General features: G+C 40.7%; 1 protein-coding gene across 2 annotated transcripts in view; it reads right to left on the minus strand.

Annotated features, from left to right (window-relative positions):
* Window positions 1-3525: 3525 nt before the first annotated feature.
* LOC122646344 overlaps window positions 3526-15888 on the minus strand; it is a 60401-nt gene continuing 48038 nt past the window's right edge. For both annotated transcript variants that reach the window (XM_043839895.1, XM_043839884.1), the window contains exons 10-11: window positions 4906-5007; window positions 3526-3952 (exon numbers count right to left, since the gene is read on the minus strand). In XM_043839895.1, coding sequence (XP_043695830.1) covers window positions 3710-3952; window positions 4906-5007 — 345 coding nt within the window. In that variant the 3' untranslated portion in view covers window positions 3526-3709. The remainder of the gene's footprint in view (window positions 3953-4905; window positions 5008-15888) is intronic.

The raw sequence follows: 15888 nt of genomic DNA on the forward strand, positions 1-15888 counted from the left end.
CCTTTTCATATAAGACTTCCTCAGGTGGGAATTGGGAGAGAGTCAGGCGAAGAATCCTAATGGGACAAACATAAAACAATTCAAATAGTGAGAGAGAGAAAGAGAGGACCATGTAACTGCATTGTAACAACAGTTAATCATTTTAGGTAAAAGATCATTGTCTGATTGTGTAGCACCTGCATCAATGCATGAGCCAATGAGAGCGCACAATAGCATGTGTGTATATGAGATGTTTTCTTTCATTGGGGGCTGAATGGTAATCCTGGAAACGGGCACAGGAACCACACCATCAGGTAACGTTCTTTTCCCTTAATAAGTAATAACCGGAAGAAAAAAAAGAGAGAAAGAGAGGAGCCCAAGTGGTCCTTAATTTAAACTTGGGTCTACAGGGATACAAAAAGGCTTTGAAATTGGAAATTTAAGGACAGCTAAGTAAGTAGCTGTAGCTCTAGACTGTAAGAGTGTAGAGTGGTCCCAAGATCATCCTCTCATGCATGGAGAGTTAGACTTCTAGAGTGGTCCAATTCCTATACTCCTGCTATGTTATCATAACTGCTAGAAGGATCGAGAGAGAGAGAGAGAGAGAGAGAGAGAGAGAGAGAAAGAAATTGAAGTGAGTCCATTTACTAGGTAGCGCATCTCAGAAAGGGTCTCAGGTCTCACACATATATACTTTTACTATTTCCAGCTCCGTTTAGAACAGTGAAAAAAATGAAAAAGGGATTTATATTGTTTCCCTTAAACAAAAAGAAAACAAATTAATAAAGATGATGATGATGATGATGATATTATGTTAGTGATATATCGAAGAGAAGAGAGATTTGATTTAGATGCTCGCGCGCATGCATGGTGGTGGCATGGTGCCTGCCCACCAACACTCCTACATACGCATGCTTCTCTTTTCTCATTCAGGGAACAATATCCGATCCACACGGAGAAGTACTTACAATACTAATTAATAATATTTTTGAGTATTAATTGTAAGCTAACCTCCCATGGAATTGGATCAATGGGAGGCCCCGTTGTCGATTAAAGTTAAAAAAAGAAAGAAAGAAAGACCCCCTTCCCCTGTGCGCCTTAAAACCATCCCACTAGCTTGTTTCGCTATACTTCTGCAGAAATATACTGTGTGATGTTGTTGGTTCTCATGGAATCCTTAAATTTAATAGAGATCACCTGGGGAAAGAACTGGAATAAAACTAGTTTAAGAGAGGGAGTTGTATTTTATTTTATTTTTTTATTTTGTTGTTTTCCTCTTGACTTAAGTCATTTAATGGATTAGAGCGGATTCTTTATGTAGTTAAAGGGAAGTAGTTTTCTGTATGGGAGTGTGGCTTACACCAGCACTCCCATGTGTCTATATTTCTCCTCCTCAAAACAAATGGGCATAGATGTCTTTTCCATAATTTTATGTGGGATAAAATATGTGATTTGATAGCTTAAGTCCAGTTAGGAATTCAACGATTTAATTGTCTTCTCCGGCAACAACGATAGCAACTTGAAGCAAGGTTAAGTAGTACTTGTGGTTTCTCTCTCAAGTTAATTAACACCCCTATATGGACCAAAACCAAGGACTCCCTTGAGGAACTTTATACCTTCCATCGTAACTATCTCCCATCAAGGTGGTGGTTATGCAGTCATTACCCAAAACTCCCACTCAAATTACTAGTGACAGTTATTGTCAATGTGGCAGTGAAGATCACATAAGCTTATATTTTCCCATTTGGCCTATATTGCTACATGCCAAGTAAATGTGACAAGTTCTTAACTTGACGTATGGTCAAACTTAATTTAACCCTATAAGAAATATTATATAAGTTGACCTACTATAATACCACATGATAGTTTTAAGTCTCAATTAACATGAATGGTCGGAATTAAATTGGGAATATAGACTTACCTCCATTCCATCCTATCATGCCCTGCATAGGACCATAACCCATGATCCCTATCCAACGATTTGATTGTCTTCTTTGGTGACAGTGATGGCAACTTGAAGCCAATATTGTAACTACTTCTAGTTTCTCTCTCAAATTAACATTAATGGAGTGTTGACATCCAACAATCAAAATGTAGGCCACATCAACTTACAATCAAGACATACCAGTCGATGATATGGATGCCAGATCATCACTTAATCACCTATTATCGTGAGAACAGTTTTAGAACCCAGCAGATACACAGAAGTGCAGAACCATAGTACTAGGTGTATGGAAACAAGGAGAATCTCAGAATCCTCTACAGGCAAAACCATATTTTTTTTTTTTTTTTTTTGGCCAGAGAAAACCATATGCTTGAAATTGGCCTTCAAATTTGACAAGTAACCTTATACCTACCATATATCCAGGGGATCCAAATAAGTAATCCATAATTGAGAAACCAATTCATTTGACGACATACAATAATCTTTTTATGGTAGAGTTGGTTGTACCATGATGTATGGGGCAGAATGTTGGGCAATTAAGAAATATCATATTGAGAAACTATTTATAGTTTAAATGAAAATGTTAAGATGAATGCGTGGAAAAACTTGGAAGGATAAAATAAGAAATGCGCAGATTAGAACTAAATTAGGAGTTACCTCGATCAATGACAAACTCCGAGAGAGTCGTTTGAGGTGGTGTGATCATGTTCAATGGAGGCCTAAGGATGCCTCAGTAAGAAGGAGTGATATGATCTCAATTGAAGGGATTAAAAGAGCTAAGAGCAGACCTAAAATGACCATAGGAGATATTGTGAAAAAAGACTTGCATAATCTAGGTCCTGTACCAAGTATGATCTCAAATAGAGCTTATTGGAGGGCATGGATCCATATAGTATATGCTTCTGACTCACTGGTTTGTGACTCGTTCCTCTAACTTCCACCTTCCATCATTCATTTGTCATTATTCATTTTTCATTTTTCATTTTTCATTTTTCATTTTTCACTTTTGGCGTCTATCAGTTCAATCCCCATCCCATCCCAATTTTTCCTTCTTAGTTTTGTTTGGATGTAACCGACCCTATTAAGTTGAGATAAAACTGTTTGTGGTTGTTAAGAGTTGGATGTACCATGCAAAGAACCTCTTGCCTAAGAAATATACAAATACGACTGAATTTCTCCACACCCATGGTGAAGAGGGAATCTCAATATCTATGTACCTCTTACTATTTTGATTAGTATGGGGAAAGACATTTTTGACCCTGTACAATAGGAAGAGTCAGGACTCAGGAGTCCAATGACATGGTCAGATCACTAGTGGAGGGGAATCTCTACTTCATGGGTGAAGAAAAACTTGGTCCATAAAAGTATTTGGACAAAACCCCGGAAATTAAGTTCCCCTTTAGGACTCAGCACCATTTTTTTCTTTTTGTGGTAGAACTGTCCCAAAAAAATAAAGGTAGAACTGCCAAATGAAGTTGATACATAAAACAGAAAAGTAGAATCCTGAACACAGGAAAATTCGTAAGCGTTATACCCATTCAAATGACAAACTACAATGAATTACCGACTCCCACAAAGTTTTTATTAGGGAAAAAGAAAAGGAATAATTAAAAACTACTCCTACATAGTGCCACCATGCTGATAAGCAATGAGGCAAAGCTTGAATTATTGCATCCAAGGAACATTGGCGAAAAACAGACACCCTAAGTGTTACAAGCTGCAAAATTGGGAGGGAATGGCAGTATGAATAGATTAGTAGGTAGGTCAACTCCAGCTTCGAGTTCCTTAGCTTGGTGCACTCAAGAAGGAATTGGCACGGGCATGCAGCATCTCATAGAGTTGCCCCGCTGTAGGTCGGTCAGCAGGATTGCCATTTGTACATCTACGGAATAAATCAACCAGGAATCTCGTTATTTTTGCTTCAGTCTCTACCAAGTCCACTCGCTCTGTATTTGATCTACTCTTTGCAGGCTCCTCTGAAAATCTCAATGCTTCCAGTTCATCTGTCAGCCGTGGCCGCTTACCCATCTGTGTCAAACAAAAAGATTGTTCCTTATTCTCTACCCTCAATACCGATCCTCTAAAACAAAAGAATACCTAAATAACAATTGGCTTTCTTCCTGAATCGAGTTGTCCCAGAAACAGCAAGAAGGAACCATCCCAAAGGTAGAAACAGACTTTTAAAATTAAGATATAAATGTTAGGAAAGTATTCAGGAAATTGGTTACCAGGCCTGATCAAAATAACACCTAAAGAATAAAATAGCCATGAAGGTGGCCCCAAATTTTGTGCAAGTGTTTGTCACAACTCTAAGGCATGTGAAACAAGGTGCCTCTACCCACATTGCCATGGGCCAACCATGATGGGTAAAATGCATCTTAGGTTGTTTTTAAATAATAACTTGGAAAGTCAGTGCAGGTCTATAGTACATATCACAAGGAACGAGTTTTCCGTCATCCATGATGAAGAGAGAATCTCTTCACTCATGGGTTCTGAAGCTTGGATGGGACTCTTGGAATAGTGAAAATGGTATTTCGGACCTTCGTCAATAGAGGGGAGTAATGATGACATCACAATGGTGGGTAAGGAAACACCGTGGGTGGAGTAAAACTCTTCCCATTAAAAATGGCCATCAGAACAGTTTCTGCTACTAAAGAAAAGTGAGAGACACCCACTAGGACAAGGCCTCCCAATGCAACTGTGCCAGACACAAAGCAAGGCGAGCACCCTTCTTGGAGGAGCAATTTTAACAGACGCATACGCACGCTCACACAGCCAGAGTTTTTTTAATTTTTTTTTGGGTGATGTGCATAGTTGTCACGGCCATCTAGGTGAACAAAGGCATTGAAAGGGGTCTGAACGCCAGGTGAACCTAGTTTTCAGGAACCTCAATGTTAAGGCAGTCACCTAGGCGACGCCTTGACAACTATGGGTAGTGGGGGGAGGAAAAGGGGAAGGGGGAGGGAGCAAGTTCAACAAACCTGAAGTAATCGATGAATTTCTGATTCGGGCAATCCAGCATAAGGGACTTGCAGAGTCAACAATTCCAAAAGTAGGCACCCATATGACCATATATCCACCTCCTGCAACCAAAGAACAAAAAGCACTCATAATTATAAAAACCTTCTTCAACCATCAGTTAAAGGAAAAAGAAGCCTAAAATCTCCAACAAACCAAAGGTATTAAATACTTCAGACATGAAGTAGATTACATATATGTGAAAATGTAGGAAACAACCCCCCCCCCCCACATTAAAAAAATCGACATTTTTCAAAAATCTACCACTAGATTTTGGTTCAGTTTTCTGAGACCCAAAGCCTGGCCTGGCAAGTTGAAGTTGTAACTAAAACAGATTGATCAATCTCAATCCCAAACCTTTATTTTCCTCAATCGTGTTGACTTGCTGATCACTCATTCAACCTGGCCAATTTAGCCGTTAAACCAGGATGGTTGTTTCTTCAATTAGTTCTGAGAAGGTTTGAACCCTAACGTCAAGACCACTATTAGATGGCACACTTAACAACCATCACAGCTTCAGTTCTGCTAAAAGTGATTCTATATAATAATGTATCGAAATCTGTTGTTGATGCAGATTTGATTGATGGATCTGCAAGTGATGGGCATAAGAGAGAGAAAGAGAGAAGGGAGACAACCCAATTTGTTGGGGGCAGAAAGAGAGGAGAGATGAATGAGATAACAATCTCAACTCAATAACTAAACTAATTCTATTCTATTCAATAAAACCGTAGAGGCCCTTGGCCATTACAATGTATTTATAAATAATACAAAACAAAAACAAATAAGTACACTCACTTGTGTACCCAATAATAGGAATGACCTGGAATGACTTGGACTCTAACAAAGGAAAGTGTTAGAATAAATAGTTCTACTCGATAGGGGTATTTCTGTCCTTTTTTATGTTCTTTCTCCCTTAACCAATTCCTCTTGGGTATTCCTAATTAGAATCGGCAAGGGTAGCTTTCTTATTTGTGGTGTGATTAGTTGCAACTCTTTCAATACAAATAAAGTAGCTTGGTGATCCATATTGATCACTCAAGCATTCAGTTCTACAGGGCTTCTAACATGGTATCAGAGCCAAATCTGATCTAAGAAGAAGTTCTCAAAGTTTTTTTCTGGTTTTTTTTCTCTTCCCCCCTCCCACGGTTTCTGATTTCTCCCTTCTCCACCACTCTCGGCTCCTCTCTTTCACTCAGGGCAGCACCTATGAGGTGATCTAGTGGAGATTTAGATGCTGCCCTCAAACTCACCTCATTGAAGACTGAAGATTACTGGTGTGGTGTACTGCCAGCAGATTCCCTCCACCATTGGAGATCGTGTTCTTCCTCAAAAGCTGAAGATCAATTTCTGTTTTCTTTCTGGAGATTGGTTCCTGCTATTCCTGGTACACGCCCCTTCCTGTTTAAAGACTGCAGTATTGGATCAAGCCAAGACAGATTCAGCTCTGCAATTTCTCTCCGAACAGTTTTTTGGCCCAATTTTTGCTGAAATTAGGGCTTCTTATTGGCTCAACAGAATCAGCTCATATTTTGAGGACTTGTTCTCTACTACAAGAGGGAAACTCGACCTCAGTTTCAGCCTAGTCTGACGGCCGGAATTTCTGGAAATTCAAAATCCAGTACTCTACTGGATTCTGGTAACTGCCCTGCTAGGGTTTTTTATTTTCTCATCAGAAGTTGCTGATCTATTGCAGACTTATTGTTCACTACCAAAGGGACTTTCGATCCTAATTTGAACCTTTTCTGACGACTAAATTTTTGGGAATTTCAAAACCCATTTGTTATACATTTTGGACATCATGTCTGATCTTACTTCAGCCACTCGTTCGGAGTACCTTCCTTTTGCTTCTCCCACTAAATTAGATGGGACTAATTACTTGATGTGGTCAAGGTCCACTTAACTCACTATTGCTGGTCATGGCTATACAGGACACCTTACAGGCAGCCTTCCCAATCCTGTTGAAACAGGACCTGCCCTGGATCAATGGTTATGTCATGACTCTATGGTAATGTCATATCTTATCCATTTTATGCATTCTTCCATTGCTCCTGGTTACCTCTCTTAGACACTGCTGCTCAGATATGGAAGGTTGCAAAGGATACCTATTCCCAGGTTGAGAATGATACTCAGGTATATGAATTAAGGAAAAAAAATTCATGATACTAAGCAGAATGAGATGACAGTCTCACAATACTATGCTGAACTCCGCAAGTGCTAGCAAGACCTTGACCATTACTCTGATTATCAGCGCACTACTGCTACTGATATTGCTGCATACAGGAAACATGTTGATAAAATTAGGGTTTATGATTTTTGGCTGGCCTTAATGTTGAATATGATCCGAATAGAGTTCAGATTCTCAACAAGGATCCTTTCCCTACTTTGGAATAGTCCTATGCATTAGTCCCCATTGAAGATCGACGCCATGCAACTATGCTCCATACTACACCTCCAGATCGGTCAGCTCTAAACACTGGGACTGCTTCGAATCCTCCTATTGCTGAAACTTCTAAATCTGAAAAAGCAACCATCAAATGTGAACATTGTGGTAAGTTGTGACACACTAAGGCCACATGTTGGAAGGTGCATGGTAAACTAGCCGACTTTGAAGCTAAGCGTGCTGCTCGTGGGAAATCGAAAAACAAAGCCAATCAGAGGCTGTCACTACTACTCCTACTACTGACACTGGACTATCCAAGGAGGAACTTTAGGCTTTCCAGCATATGTTACAGGCTTCCGATCCTTCTACTACATCGACTCCTGCCAGTTCTTCCACCACTCCAGGTTCAAATTTTGCCCACTCAGGTATTTCTTTTGTTGGTCATTGTGCATCGGTAGTCTCTTCTCCTTGGATCATAGACTCCGGTGCCACTGATCACATGACTGGATCATCCAGCCTATTTCATCATTATTCTCCTACTTCTGGTAAAGATAAAGTTCGAGTGGCTGATGGTTCTCTCTCTTCTATCTTTGGGAAAGGATCTATCAGTTGCTCTCCCTCTCTAACTTTATCCTCTGTTTTACATATACCTAAATTTACCACTAATCTTCTATCCATCAGTAGTCTTACCTGTGACTTAAATTGCAAAGTAACTTTCTTCCCTTCACATTGTGTTTTTCAGGATCTGGCAATAGGGGCGATGATTGGATGTGGTAAGATGCATGGTGGATTGTACCTGCTTGATAATGGGAGTCCTCCTTCACAACAACTTCCTTCTTCCATTCATCAAAGCTCATTAGTCTCTTTTGAACTTCAACAATGGCATAAACGACTAGGTCATCCCCCTTTAGGGACTTTATTCTTTTTATTTCCAGTATTAGTTAAACAATGTAATAAGGACGAATTTTTTTGTGAGGCCTGTGTTTTGGCCAAACAACATCATTCCACTTATTCTATTTCTAATAAAAGAAGTTCTTCTCCTTTTCATATTGTTCACTCTAATGTATGGGGACCTAGCCGTAAACCTTCCCTCTCTGGCCATCGTTGGTTAGTTTCTTTTATTGACTATTATTCTAGGAGTACATGGGTATATTTACTACATAAATTCCCTTGCTTTCAAAATTTTCATAAGATGGTTCAGACCCAATACCATGCCACTCTCCAGCTATTGCGAAATGACAATGGCAAAGAATATATGAATGGTCAGTTCCAACATCACCTTGCTGCCTATGGAATACTCCATCAGACCAGTTGTGTCGATACCCCAGCCCAAAATGGTGTAGCTGAAAGGAAAAACCGCCAACTCCTTGAGGTGGTTCGGGCTCTTATGTTTGCTCATTCTGTTCCTTTCCAATATTGGGGAGATGCTGTCCTTACTGTAGCCTATCTCATTAATAGGCTGCCTACCCGAGTCCTTGACTCAAACCCCTGCTACTTTATTACAGGGCTCTTCCTCCTTTGTCGTTCCCCCGAAAGTTTTTGGTTGTGTATGTTATGCTAGGGATACCAGATCCCCAGGCAAACTTGAACCTCGTGGCATTCGTTGTATTTCTTGGGATATTCTCCATCCCAAAAGGGATATAAATGTTACCATCCCGCCACCCGTCATACCTTGGTCAGTATGGGTGTTATCTTTCATGAGGTTCTCTCTTATTATCCTTCTACACCTCTTCAGGGGGAGAATTTCAGTGAAGATGTGATGGTTGAGCTTCCTGTTCAGAACCAACCGAATATTGACCCCACCCTTCATGACCCTCCTCCTCCCTACCTCCTAATGAAGACATAGAAGATTTTCCACAGGGGGAGAACTTGGATGCTGAAAATCCCATTTGGGGGGAGTTGACTCCAGTCCAACAAACTATTGGGGAATTTCAAAAGAGAACATGACTCTAACCTCAAAACCTACCACAGAGGACATTCCAAAAACAAGCAGCTTCCATCCACTGTAGCACCAATACCAATCCAGTTGCCGGCTCTGGAACCAGATGATTCTCCAGGTAACATCTCTTCTGCTTCTTCTCCTAACTTACCTATTGCTCATCGCAAAGGTATTCGGGCTTGTACTCAGCATCTTATTTGTCATGTAGTCTCTTATGATTCCCTTTCTCCATCCTTTCGCACATTTGTCTCTTCTCTTTCTTCTGTTCGTATTCCCCAGAATTGGTAGGAAGCTTTTACAGATGGAAAGTGGAGGGCAGCAATGATGGAAGAAATGAAAGCCTTACAAAAGAATGATACATGGGAGCTTGTGGTTCTTCCTCCAGGAAAGAAACCAGTTGGATGTAAGTGTTGTTTGTGGTGAAACAGAAGGTAGATGGTACTTTGGATCGATACAAAGCACGATTGGTGGCAAAGGGATTTACTCAGACTTGTGGGATCGACTACCAGGAGACCTTTGCACCGGTTGCAAAGCTGAACACTGTCAGAGTACTACTATCTTGTGCAGCAAATCTGGGATGGGAATTGCAGCAGTTAGGTGTGAAAAATGCCTTCCTCCATGGAGATTTGAAGAGGAAGTGTATATGGATATTCCACCGGATTTCTCATGTGATAAAACCCGTGGCAAAGTATGTAAATTGAAGCGTGCTTTATACGGGCTGAAGCAATCACCCCGTACATGGTTTGGACGGTTTCACAAGGCTATGGTTTCTGTGGGTTATAAGCAAAGTAATGTTGATCATACCCTATTTATAAAAAGGAATGGCGAAAAAATAACTATTCTCATAGTCTATGTGGATGACATTGTGGTTATTGGGAATGATAATAATGAGAACAGCAAGTTGAAGACTTTCCTTGGCCAAGAGTTTGAAATAAAAGATCTAGGAAACCTAACGTACTTTCTAGGGATAGAAGTTGTTTGATCCTCTAAGGGCATCTTTCTCTCTCAAAAGAAGTACATCTTAGACTTGTTGACAGAGACTGGAATGCTAGGGTGTCATCCTTCTGATACACCTATGGAAGCTACTACATGGCTCAAAGAAAAGGAGGGTAAACCTGTTGACAAAGGTCGTTATCAGAGACTGGTCGGCAAGCTTATTTATCTATCTCATACACGACCAGATATAGCCGTCGCTGTGAGTATGGTAAGTCAGTTCATACATAATCCTCATTCTTGTCACATGGATGTTGTTCTTCGAATTCTCCAATATTTGAAGTCAGCCCCGGGAAAAGGTATTCTTTTGTCTCCAAATGGCCATCTTTGTGTTGAAGCATATACTGATGCTGATTGGGCTGGATCCTCTGATAGGAAGTCCATCTCCGGTCATTGCTCATTTGTTGGTGGAAACCTTGTCACATGGCATAGTAAAAAGCATAACGTAATGGCAAGGTCTAGTGCTAAAGCAGAATTTCGTGCTATGGCACAGGGTATTTGTGAATTGTTATGGCTCAAAGGCTTATTGCAAGATCTTAGTGCTCCTGTCCGTCTTCCCATTATGTTATAATGTGACAACAAGGCTGCTATTAGTATTGCTCACAACCCTGTTCAACATGATCGTACCAAGCATGTGGAGGTTGCTAGGAACTTTATCAAAACAGAAGTTGGAAGAAGAGCTGGTCTGTGTTCCTTTTGTGAAATCTATTAACCAACTAGCTGATGTGTTCACTAAGGTTAAGTGGAAAAGTTTTTCATCATATTCTTGTCAAGTTGGGATGTTTGATGTTTATACTCCCAACTTAAAGGGGAGTGTTAGAATAAGTAGTTCTACTCGATAGGGGTATTTCTGACCTTTTCATGTTCTTTCTCCCTTCACCGATTCCTCTTGAGTATTCATAATTAGAATCGGCATGGGTAGCTTTCCTATTTGTAGTGTGATTAGTTGTAACTCTTTGAATATAAATAAAGTAGCTTGGTGATCCATATTGATCACTCAAGCATTCAGTTCTACAGGACTTCTAATAGAAACCAAAAAAAACCAACAAATATTCTCTCTTTCCAGCTGCAGGCTAAGGAAGAGTCACTAACCAATTTAACTTTCTAAATACAAAAGCCAAACTAATAAGGAAAACACCCCCATATGCCAACTATGTTGGAGTGTCCTAACCTATCTTAATAACCAATTTAAAATAAAGATGAAGACAGCTTAATAGCAATATTTTTTTTTTTAAAAAAAAAGGACCTAAATTAGCCCACCATTTGCTGAATATAAGAAACTTCTGAAGTGCAATTTTCTGAATATAAGAAACTTCTGAACTGGATCCCACAATTCGGATAAGCATGGGTGAACCAGAACTTCAAGATTGGACCAGGTTTAAACCACCAGTTGAACAAAACCAGAGCCCATTAAACTCGCCAGTGTTCAAAATGGGTTAGCAAACAGCCTAGTTTAAGAACAATGATTTAGTTTACTGTGATGATCAAAATTGCAAAATTTTCTTGATAGGACAGCAGCCCAAATATCTGCCACATGGCAGATCAAATGGGGCCCAAATATTGTGTAGTAGTCCCCAATGTCCCTGCCTAAATGTCAAGTTTCAGTACAAACAGTTTGCCAAGTGGAAAAGTAAAGCTTTCAAAATCTAGGGACTAAAAGAGGGTGCAAGGACATACATTCACAGCTAAAAATACAATGTGCATGGACATACATGGACGGCTAAAATACAATGATACATGGACATACATGGGGGTATCTGATTGAATTTGAGTAGGAAATTTGACAGGTGGCTACTCCATAAGGTATATACAACTTAACCAATGGTCAGTTGGCCGAAACCAACTGTCCACATGACTAAAAAATGGTTGACCGTCCTAATAAAAAAGGGTGTACCGAGTGCACGAGGCTCCCGCCACTTTCCCAGAGAGGCTGAAACCCTTGCATTGGCAGAGAGGCTGTTTCCAGACTCGAACCCATAACCACTTGGTCACAATGGAGCAACCTAACCATTTGATGCAGATCTGAAGACCTAAATTCGTAAGAAAGAAGTCCAACTAGTTGTTTAGTCTTTTAGTAGTTTTCTATACTTAGTTTATTTTTTATGCATTTGTGTTTTACATTGAACCGGTTCAACCAGTGGTTCAATTTAAGTGAATTTAGTAGATTTTAGATTATGTCTTTCTATGTTTTAATTTTGGGTCCACTCTTCTCCATGGTTTGAAGAGAGGAGGTGTTATGTAATTGTTGATATATGGGTCAGAATACCGTGGGGGTATTCTGGACTTTTTCTCTGTTATTTTACTGTCTTGTATATGTGGTTTAGTCCCACATCGCTAATGTACAGATTTTATTATTTTATTATTCTTATAAATAAGAATGTGCTTGGGATGAATTAACCATCCAAGCATTCAGCCTAGTTCTAGTCTGCTAACATGGCATCAGAGCAGATCTCGAATTAGGGAACCCCCCCCTCCCCCCTTCTCTTCCATTCTCGATCTCAGCCTTCTTCCTTTTTATTTCTTCTCGGTTGCTGCCCTCTCTTCTCTTCCTCTTCATTCTCCCACTAGGGCAGCACTAATGAGGTGATCTACAAGATCTAGTTGCTGCCCTCCATTACCTCTTTTTTATGATTTGATTTTCTGCTCGATAGGGACCATTACCTGTCTACGATATTTAGCTTCTTCAGTCTTGTTTGGGGATTGCTTCCATCTGCTACAAGGGATCACTCCTCCTGTTTGAAGACCAAGAACTGCAGCAGGCCGACATCTGTTCCTATCATCAGATCAGTTCAAGACCCCCTAAGATCGATTTTCTCACAAAAACAGAGTTTTTTCTAAAACCCTGACACCTATCAATCTAGGGGCTGGTGACTTCGATTGATTCTGATTTTTTGAAGGCTTGTTCTCTATTAATACAAACACACTCGACCTTGGTTGGGACTGCAACAGATCAGTTTTTTGGCAACTTCCACCTTTATCGATTTCAGCATTCCAGGGTTTTTCCAAAACCCTGACCAATATCGATCTAGGGTTTGCAGATTTCTGTTGCTGCTGATTTTTTGCAAGGTGCTTCAGCATTATTAGAGGACTATTATATCCTATTTTCAGCTCCATCTGCAGTGTTTTTGTTCTCCTTTTCCCCTACATCGATTTCAGCTCTTTCAGGGTTTTTTAAACTCAGTAAGAATCGATCCAAGGGGTTCACTTTGCTGCTGTTGCTGCTATTTGGAGATTCATATTCTATCATTATCAGAGAGTTCTCCTCCAGTTATCGACCCTTAACCTGCAGGTTTTTGTGGGGTTCTCTTCATAACAGCTTCTCTCTGTGATTTGGGCTTCTCTACTGCTCTCATAGGTGACTCAATGGATTCGACTGCTACTACTGTTGGTGATGGACACAGCAAATCCGATTATCATAATTTTACTCCTAATCCAATCAAGTTGGATGGCACTAACTACTTGCTTTGGTCTCGGTCAGCTTCCTTTGCTATTGCTGGCTGTGGCCTTACTGGTGATATTACTGGCACTAGTGTTATGCCAATTGAGATTGGAGCTGCTCGAGACAGGTGGCTGGCCAACAATGGAGTTCTCATGTCCTACCTCATTGGCTCTATGACTACAGAACTGCAACATAATTTTCTTCTTCTTGACACAGCTGCAGAGAGTTTTGGGCTACTTGCAAGGATACCTACGGCAGCTTGGCAATGATGCCCAGGTCTATGAACTCAGGAAGAAGGCCCTACACACTACTCAAGGAGAATTGACAGTCTCTAAATATTATGCTACTTTACGTAGCCTTTGGCAGCAGTTGGATCACTTTTCTGAATTTCACCCAAGTTCCGCTGTTGATATTGCCTCCTATAAGAAGCATGTGGACAAGATTACAGTCTACGATTTTTTGGCTGGCTTAAATGTGGAGTATGATCAGATTCATGTTCAAGTGTTGGGCCATAAACCTTTCCCCACACTTGAACAATCTTATGCCTTGGTGTCCTCTGAGGAGAATCGTCGGGCTGCCATGTTGCACCCCCCCTGTTACTGACAGATCAGCTCTCAAGGCGACTGCCCCTGCTAATCCTGCACCTAGTAGCACTGCTTCTCTTGGTGATTCTACCACAGAGACTGTCGTTTGTGAGCACTGTCACAAACCGTATCACACCAAGGAGAAGTACTGGAAACTTCATGGGAAACTGGCTGATTTTGAAGCTAAAAGGGCTGCCAAGACATAGACAAAGCAAAAGACCAAGGCCCATCAGTCTGAAACTATTACTACAGCCCCTACTACTGACATTGGTCTATCCCAGGATGATCTACAGGCACTCCTACGTATGCTCAGGTCTTCCACTGCTGCTGCCCAGCTCCTGCCAGTTCTTCTGCTCCTTCAGGTTCACACTTTGCCCGGTCAAGTATTGCATTTGGGGGTCATTGTGCTTCTGTAGCTTCCCATCCTTGGATCATCGATTCTAGAGCTACAGATCATATGACCGGTTCTTCAAGCTTGTTTCACAGATATTCCCCCACTTCTGGTAAAGACAAGGTCAAGTTGGCTGATGGTTCCCTTTCTTCCATTTCTGGAAAAGGACTCATCAACTGCACTTCTTCTCTTGCCTTGTCTTCAGTTTTACACATTCCTAACTTTACTACTAACCTTCTTTCTATTAGTAGTATTACTCGTGATCTTAACTGCAAAGCCACTTTCTTTCCATCTCATTGTGTGTTTCAGGATCTGGAATCTGGGAAGACAATTGGATTGGGTAAAGTGCACGGTGGGCTGTACCTGCTTGATGATGGTCGCTTCTCTCTACCGCCATTGCCTTCTCCGCTACACCAGAACTCCATGGTCTCTTCTGAACTCTACCAGTGGCACTCTAGGTTAGGTCACTCCCCTTTAGGAGTTTTAACTCATTTATATTCTAGATTGGTCACCCTTCGTACTAAGGATGACTTTTTTTGTGAGGCTTGTGTTCTGGCCAAATAGACACGTTCAACTTATCCACTTTCTAATAAAAGGAGTTCTTTTTGTTTTAATTTGGTGCATTCTGATGTTTGGGGCCCTAGTCGTAAACCGTCTATTTCTGGTCATCGTTGGTTTGTCTCTTTCATAGATTGTCATTCTAGGAATACATGGGTGTATCTTTTGCACACAAAAAATCAAGTTTTTTCATGTTTTCAGCATTTTCATAAGATGATTCAAACTCAGTTCCAGGCTACTCTCAAAGAATTGAGAAGTGATAATGGAACAGAGTATACAGAATCACATTTTCAAAAATATCTGGCTGACCATGGCATCCTTCATCAAACTAGTTGTGTTGATACCTTTGCCCAGAATGGTGTGGCGGAACGAAAGAATCGCCACTTGTTAGAGATGGCCAGGGCTTTGATGTTTACGAGGAATGTCCCATCTCAATATTGGGGGGATGCGGTACTCACTGCAGCCTATCTCATCAAAAGGCTGCCATCTCGGGTTCTTAACTCTCGTAGCCCCTCTGATGTTTTAATGGGAAATTCCTCCTTTATTGTGGCCCCCAAGGTGTTTGGTTGTGTGTGTTATGCTCGGGATACTAGATCTCCTAGCAAACTTGAACCTCGGGGATTTCACTGTATTTTCTTGGATTATTCTCCGACCCAGAAAGG

This window comes from Telopea speciosissima, chromosome 1 (assembly GCF_018873765.1).
Source record: "Telopea speciosissima isolate NSW1024214 ecotype Mountain lineage chromosome 1, Tspe_v1, whole genome shotgun sequence".
Classification (NCBI taxonomy): domain Eukaryota; kingdom Viridiplantae; phylum Streptophyta; class Magnoliopsida; order Proteales; family Proteaceae; genus Telopea; species Telopea speciosissima.